Source organism: Heterodontus francisci, unplaced genomic scaffold (genome assembly GCF_036365525.1).
Source record: "Heterodontus francisci isolate sHetFra1 unplaced genomic scaffold, sHetFra1.hap1 HAP1_SCAFFOLD_1875, whole genome shotgun sequence".
In the NCBI taxonomy this organism is placed as follows: domain Eukaryota; kingdom Metazoa; phylum Chordata; class Chondrichthyes; order Heterodontiformes; family Heterodontidae; genus Heterodontus; species Heterodontus francisci.
Window position 1 is genome coordinate 24206 of NW_027141594.1, and position 8292 is coordinate 32497.

Sequence of the window (8292 nt, forward strand, 5' to 3'; positions counted from 1 at the left end):
GCAGAAGGAGTAGACATGTTGGAGGCTGTGCTCCCGAAGACCAAGCCGGACTGGGGTGATCCCCGACCTCACCTCCCCCAGATGGTGCAGGTGGGGGAGGAGGAGCTCACTGGGAATGAAGGGTGGGACGTTGGACATCATTATCCGATGCGCAGTGGCCCCCAGAGGGTCCACTGGCAGGAAGGTCCCCCCCACAGTGAGCCCTTTACTCAGGGCCAGGGACACCGCCCGCTCGGTCTTCAAAAAGAACACAGCCTTCCCATACATCTTTGAGGCCGCAACAATGGCCGAGGGGCCGACAACCACGGCCATTGCCTTAACGCAGGCCTCAATAGACATGTTGGGGTGGGGATAGCTCTTCACCCCATGGCTGCATGTCAATAATTTAAAGGGTGACGGGGCCACGTGGGCAGCCACAGAAGCTGCAGCTGCGTAGGTAGTAGAGGGCCCCGCCACCGGTGATGAAGGGCTTGCCATGGGTCTAAGAGCTAAACCCACCCCAAATTGTGGACTAGCACACTAAATAACAGCGACTCACAGAAAAATTTGAAAAGACAAACAAACAAACAACAGGTTAGTGGAGAGGCTGAGGTAAGAGAGGAGAGGCAAAGGCAGGCTGGAAGGGATGACTTGCTTTCTGGAGGTGGTGCTCACAGTACACTTAAAACAAACAGTCTTTGAAGTTGGTCTTCCGGTTGGGGGAGTCGTCTTCACCTGGGTCAGCTGAAGCTGCCCAGGCACTATCTATCCCCTTCCGTCTGTTTAGCTGGGCAGCTTCAGCTGACCCAGGCTTGGCAATTGGGGTGGGGAGGGAGCTTCCCTGTGTGCTTGTGCTGCAGCACAGATTCCTGTTGAATTGGCAGCCCCACCCCTTGTTGTTCCAGCCACTTGTTCCTCCCCCAACAGTCCAAAGTAAATTACTGGTGTTCAGCACCCACCTCCAGACAAAGCCTTGTTTCCAAAAAAATGTCCCTTTCTTCTCTTTAATGGAGACTGTTGTTGGAGTTTTCCTCTGCTTGTTGGTAGCTGCTCTCCCTTGCTCAGTGCAGCTCCTCTCACCAGCACTCTCAGCTGCACCTCGTTGAGGCTCTCAACACTCAGGCTCCCAAATCAGAGAGCAGCCAATCCCAGTGCTGTATCTGTCCTGGGAGTGTTTCCCAGTCTCTCCACTCTCCACTCTGCAGTTGCTGCAGCACAGGTGCAGCTGCTCCCCCTGATTGCTGGCAGGAAGTGCTCCAAATTGCCCAGCCAATCCCAGTGCTGTACCTGTCCTGGGAGTGTTTGATGGGGACAGTGTAGAGGGAGTTTTACTCTGTATCTAACCCTGAGCTGTACCTGTCCTGGGAGTGTTTGATGGGGACAGTGTAGAGGGAGTTTTACTCTGTATCTAACCCTGAACTGTACCTGTCCTGGGAGTGTTTGATGGGGACAGTGTAGAGGGAGTTTTACTCTGTATCTAACTCCATGCTGTACCTGTCCTGGGAGTGTTTGATGGGGACAGTGTAGAGGGAGTTTTACTCTGTATCTAACTCCATTTTATTTTGTGTAGAGGGAGCTATACTCTGTATCTAACCCCCCGTAGTGTACCTGACCTGGGGAGTGTTTGATGGGGGACAGTGTAGAGGGAGCTTTACTCTGTATCTAACCCCCCGTACTGTACCTGTCCTGGGGAGTGTTTGATGGGGGACAGTGTAGAGGGAGCTTTACTCTGTATCTAACCCAGTGCTGTTCCTGTCCTGGGAGTGTTTGATGGGACAGTGTCGAGGGAGCTTTACTCTGTATCTAACCCCTGTGCTGTACCTGTCCTGGGGAGTGTTTGATGGGGGACAGTGTAGAGGGAGCTATACTCTGTATCTAACCCCCGTGCTGTACCTGTCCTGGGAGTGTTTGATGGGACAGTGTAGAGGGAGCTTTACTCTGTATCTAACCACATGCTGTACCTTTCCTGGGAGTGTTTGATGGGGACAGTGTAGAGGGAGCTTTACTCTGTATCTAACCACATGCTGTACCTGTCCTGGGAGTGTTTGATTGGGACAGTGTAGAGGAATCTTTGCCTGACTGTGGAGTTTTCCGATGATACTGCCTCCCAATGATGAGGAATGAAAAGCCTTGTTTGTTTGAGAGGACTCACTCTGTGCCATGCTGAGTCAGTGTCTTAATCCAGTGAACGATTCCTAGTTTGAGGAACGCTGTGTTCTCTGTGCTCCTCCCCCAGGATGATTCTTACTGGCGCTTTAATAACGGGATCCTGGAAAATGGTTTCCCGCAATTGATCAAGCTTGGGTTTCCTGGCATTCCGACCAATATTGATGCAGCACTAGCACTGCCCGCCTCCAATATCAATGGAAAGGAACGAGTTTATTTCTTCAAAGGTAAGAGGGATCATTCCTGCTGTCTCACACCCTGACTTTTATCTGATGTGGGACGGAACTGAATTCAATTTCCGGGCGACTGTTTTCTCCGCAGGGAATCTCTACTGGGAATACGTCTTCCAACACCAGCCGAGCCAGTGGGACTGTGCTGGCACGTCCATCTCTGTCCCCTTCGAAAGGTATACTCAGTTCTTGGATGACAGCTGGGAGGATTTCTTCAGCAGTATATTTGGAGTCTCCTCACAAAGTAATCATTGGACACTCAGTTCTTTTGTTGAATTAGCGATGCTCCTTCTCTTTCTCCCTCTCTTTCTCACACACTCTTTCTCTCTTCCTCTGCCTCTTCTTTATTTCTCTCTCCGATTTTACATCCTCTCCTCTTTCTTTGAGATGAGACAAATCAAAAATATTACTTTCTCAACACCGAAACTGCCTTTTAGATTCCCACCAGTTGCAGCAGGAAGGAGGGGGAGAGACTGAGGGATGTGGCGGAGTTCCACAGTTTTGGGTTTCTGGGAAAGAGTGAGTTCAGAACAGATGAAAAACTGGATGATAAGATTCTGAAAACCGCAGCCGCCACCTTCTACCATCGGGTATCGAATGTTCCAATCATAATGGAGTTATTGACCAATCACAGTGATCAATCTCTATCAATGAGTCTACAACAGACTCAGACAGGAGGTGCGGAAAACCCCCCAGTGATGGAGAGCTTTGGGAACTATAGGCCACAAGTCACCTGTACCTCCCAATACACTTCCCACCTGTCTCATCGAAATTAGTCCTGTAGAGCAGGAAACAGTGCGGAGTGTTGATCAGCCATGATCTAGTTGAATAGTGGAACAGGCTCAACGGGCTGAATGGTCTCCGCTTGTTCCTGTATCAACATGTGAGATGTAAGAAAGTGGAACAACATGGCAAAGACAGAAAAGGAAAGTTTAGAAGAATGAGAACTGCGATGATGTTGATAACTTTGAGAAACGTTTTGTGAGAGAGAAGATTGCGCTTAGAGATAAGGGAATTATCTCCCTTCAGATTATTTTTCAACCTTGGGATGAGGACGTCACTGGCAAGGCTGGCATTTAATACCCATCCCCTACTGCCCTGAGAAAATAGCGATAGCGTCTCACTGGACCACTTTCAGAGGGTAGTTAAGAGTCAACCATGTTGATGTGGGTCTGGAGTCACATCGAGGCTAGACTGGGTAAGGACGGCAGGTGGGTTAGTGGGAGCCTGGAGTTGGGGGTGGGGCAAGGTGGAGGTCTGGAATTTGTCATAGTCAGTTACGGCACAAAATGGGGCCATTCATCCCATCAGGTCCATGCTAGCTCTCGATGGAGCTATGCTGTCAGTCCCATTCCCCCGTTCGATCCCCATAGCCCCGCAAGTCTATTGAAGTCATTGATCGTCTCCACTTCCACCACTCTTGTGGGCAGTGAGTTCCAGGTCATTACCACCTGCTGTGAAAAAAGTGCTTCCTCATATTCCCTCTATGTCTTTTGCCCAAAACTTTCAATCTGTGTCCCCTAGTCCTTGCACCATTAGTTAATGGGAACAGGTTTCTTTGTCTAACTTATCTAAGCCTGTCATAATCTTGTACACTTTGAGTAAATCTCCTTTATTCTAAGGAGAACAAACCCAACTTTTCCAGCCTAACCTTATAACTGAAATCCTCCATCCCTGGAACCATTCCAGTAAATCTCCTCTGCAACCTCTCAAGGACCCTCACATCCTTCCTAAAGTGTGGTGACCAGAACTGGACACAATACTCCAGTTGGGACCCAACCAGTGCTTTATAAAGCTTCAGCATAACTTCTCTGCTTTTGTACTCAATGCCTCTATTTATGAAGCCCAAGATCCCATATGCTTTACTAACCACTCTCAAAGGGGAGCAGTGGTTAGCACCACAGCCTCACAGCTCCAGGGATCCGGGTTCAATTCTGGGTACTGCCTGTGCGGAGTTTGCAAGTTCTCACTGTGACCGTGTGGGTTTTCACCGGGTGCTCCAGTTTCCTCCCACCGCCAAAGACTTGTAGGTGATAGGTAAATTGGCCATTGTAAATTGCCCCTAGTGTAGGTAGGTGTTGGGGAATATGGGATTACTGTAGGGTTAGTATAAATGGGTGGTTCTTGGTTGGCACAGACTCGGTGGGCCGAAGGGCCTGTTTCAGTGCTGTATCTCTAAATAAAATAAAATAAAATATTTCCTGCCACTTTCAAAGATCGATGCACATGTGCCCCCAGGTCCCTCTATCCCTGCACACTCTTTACAACTGTGCCATTAAGTCTATATTGCCTCTCCCTATTCCTTCTGACAAAATGCATCGCCTCACACTTGTCAGTATTAAATTCCATCTGCCACCTCTCTGCCCATTCCACTAGCCTGTCTATGTCCTATTGCAGGCAGTTCATATCATCCTCACTGTTTGTCACACCTCCAAATTTGGTATCATTGGCAAATTTTTAGATTCTACTCTATATTCCAAGATCCAAGTCATTTATCGATAGCAGAAAAAGCAGTGGTCCCAGCACTGACCTTGGGAAACACCACTATCTACCATCCTCCAGTCTGAAAAATAGCCATTTACTATGACGAACTGTTTTCTGACCTTAAGCCAATTTTTTGTCCAATTGAACACTGACCTTCATATTCCATGAGCTTCAATTTTGTTAACCAACCTTGTTTGTGGGATGTATTTGCCAATCCTTGGTCAGGGGGTGTTGTGGACCCGATGGGGTGATGGTCATATGAACATACAAATTAGGAGCAGGAGTAGGCCACTCGGCCCCTCGAGCCTGCTCCACCATTCAATAAGTTCGTGGCTGAACTGATTACTCCACATTTCCACCTACCCCCCGATAACCTTTCACCCCCTTGCTTATCAACAATCTATCTACCTCTGCCTTAAAAATATTCAAAGATTCTGCTTCCACTGCCTTTTGAGGAAGAGAATTCCAAAAACTCTCGACCCTCTGAGAGAAAAAGTTTCTCCTCATCTCTGTCTTAAATGGGCAAACCCTTATTTTTAAACAGTGACCCTAGTTCTAGATTCTCCCACAAGGGGAAACATCCTTTCCACATCCACCCTGTCAAGACCCCTCAGGATCTTATATGTTTCAATCAATTCGCCTCTTACTCTTCTAAATTCCAGCGGATACAAGCCTAACCTGTCCAATCTTTCCTCATAAGACAACCCACCCATTCCAGGTACTAGTCTAGTAAACATTCTCTGTACTGCCTGCAACGCATTTACATCCTTCCTTAAATAAGGAGACCAGTACTGTACACAGTACTCCAGATGTGGTCTCATCAATGCCCTGTATAACTGAAGCATAACCTCCCTACTTTTGTATTCAATTCCCCTCACGATAAACGATAACATTCTATTAGCTTTCTTAATTACATGCTGTACCTGCATACTAACCTTTTGCGATTCATGTACTAGGACACCCAGATCCCTCTGTATCTCAGAGCTCTGCAATCTCTCACCATTTAGATAATATGCTTCTTTTTTATTCTTCCTGCCAAAGTGGACAATTTTCCCACATTATGCTCTATTTGCCAAGTCTTTGCCCACTCACTTAACCTATCTATATCCCTTTGTAGCTTCCTTATGTCCTCTTCACAAGATACTTTCCTACCTATCTTTGTGTTATCAGCAAATTTAGCAACCATACCTTCAGCCCCTTCATCAAGTCATTTATATAAATGGTAAAAAGTTGAGGCCCCAGCACAGATCCCTGTGGCACACCACTTGTTGCATTTTGCCAACCAGAAAATGACCCATTTATGCCTACTCTCTGTTCCCTGTTAGGAGGAGGCCATCTATGCTAATATGTTACCCCCTACACCATGAGCTTTTATTTTCTGCAATAACCTTTGATGTGGCACCTTATCAAATGCCTTCTGGAAATCTAAGTACAGTACATCAACCGGTTCCCCTTTATCCACAGCACATGCAACTCCCTCAAAGAACTCCAATATATTGGTTAAGCATAATTTCCCTTTCACAAAATCATGATCTTGGGTGTGTCTGAACACAGGGGTGAGAGGTGGTCACTGATCGGGGAGGGAGGGCATTCTTTGCATTGGGGGAGTAGGTCCAATGATGGGCAAAGAAGAAGGTAAGCTTGGGGGCGGGGCTGGGAGAAGCATTTCCACTCCTCTTCGCCCACAAGCAGTGTTGGAAAAGCACTTTGCTTTGCCATGAAGCAGTAGGCACCTCTCTTTAGCTGCTGGGGTTTCCTGAGGTCTGGGAAATTCAGCAGGCCAGTGCTAAACCTGCAAGAGAAATAAAATCTGGCCCAAGGAGTCTCATTATAATATTTAAATTGCCAACCTGCCTCCTGGGAGCGTGTTAGTTGCCTTTCTCCTGCCCCACCTTTGTTACTCTCGGACTTTTGGGTTTCCGGCTGCAATCTATCATCCAGATGTTTGGCCTCCAGGCCCTTCCCCACCCTCTTGCCTGGTCGATCGATTTGAATCTCACCCCATGCTCTTGCTTTCAGCTGGCACCTCTGGACCCCACTCCATCAGCCGCAACTGGCGTGGGATCCCAGACCGTGTGGACTCGGCCATGATTGGGAAGCTCTTCCTGATCCGCAATTTCCGGGGAAACAAGCAGAGAAAGGGGAAACATCTGCGGAGGAATCGGAAGAGAGGACAGTGGAGGAAGTACTCCTCCAGCATGGACATGGACCTGTACACAATGGTCCCCAGTCAGAGTGTCTACTTCTTTGTGAAAGGTAATGTGTGAAGCAATCCATTTCTGGTCTTAAACATTCTCCCTCCAACAACCCCCGACCCAACCTCCTTTTCTAAAGGCTGGCGGTGGGGGTACAGGGCAGTCATTCTCCAGTACCCAGGAATGTGAGCTCAGACATTGGTCAGCTATTTGGCTATAGTGGGGCATCACAACTGGACCCAGAATCCAGCACTTTCCATCAGGGGTCACTGGATCAAGGGTCAGGTGTGTAAATCCTGGCTAGTATTTGTCCCCCTCCCTCATCTCACCCACCACCCCTCCCCCACCCCATCCCAAATCCAGAGCTGTTCTGGCTACTCGTCGTATCCTAACTACCCGCAGATGGTGGGGATCGAGGCTGAGACCTGGAGCTCAATGAGGTTTTTTTTGAAGAGGTATTTAGCCTGGGGATGAGGGTGTCGCTGGCAAGGCCGGATTTATTGCCCATCCCCAGTTGCCCTGAGAATGTGGTGGTGGGACTTCAGAACCCAGCGGCAAGCGAGGCTCCATCAGAGGGAAGGCAACAGTGTCAGACTGGAGTCACAAACCCCAAAACACTGGGAAAACATGCCCCAAACACCAAAACACTGGTAAAACATGCCCCAAACCCCAAAACACTGGGGAAACAGGCCCCAAACCCCAAAACAGTGAAAAACACACCCCAAAGCCCTAAAAAAATGGGAAAACACGCCCCAAACCCCAAAACACTGGGGAAACAGGCCCCAAACCCCAAAACACTGAAAAACACATCCCAAACCCCAAAACACTGGGGAAACAGGCCCCAAACCCCAAAACAGTGAAAAACACACCCCAAACCTTCAAACACTGGGGAAACAGGCCCCAAACCCCAAAACACTGGGGAAACAGGCCCCAAACCCCAAAACACTGGGGAAACAGGCCCCAAACCCCAAAACAGTGGGGAAACAGGCCCGAAACCCCAAAACAGTGGGAAAACAGGCCCCAAACCCCAAAACACTGGGAAAACACGCCCCAAACCCCAAAAGACTGAAAAACACACCCCAAACGCCAAAACACTGAAAAACACGGCCCAAAGCCCAAAACGCTTGGAAAACACGGCCCAAAGCCCAAAACACTGGGAAAACACAGCCCAAACCCCAAAACACAGGGAAAATGCGCCCCAAACCCCAAAACACTGGGAAACATGGCCCAAACCCCAA

The 8292-nt window shown here is 48.5% G+C and overlaps 1 protein-coding gene across 1 annotated transcript in view; it reads left to right on the forward strand.

Moving 5' to 3' along the window:
• LOC137364081 (vitronectin-like) overlaps positions 1-7126 on the forward strand; it is a 30995-nt gene extending 23869 nt beyond the window's left edge. The window contains exons 5-7 of the mRNA XM_068027528.1: positions 2216-2372; positions 2467-2619; positions 6879-7126. Coding sequence (XP_067883629.1) covers positions 2216-2372; positions 2467-2619; positions 6879-7126 — 558 coding nt within the window. The remainder of the gene's footprint in view (positions 1-2215; positions 2373-2466; positions 2620-6878) is intronic.
• The last annotated feature ends 1166 nt before the right edge of the window (positions 7127-8292 follow it).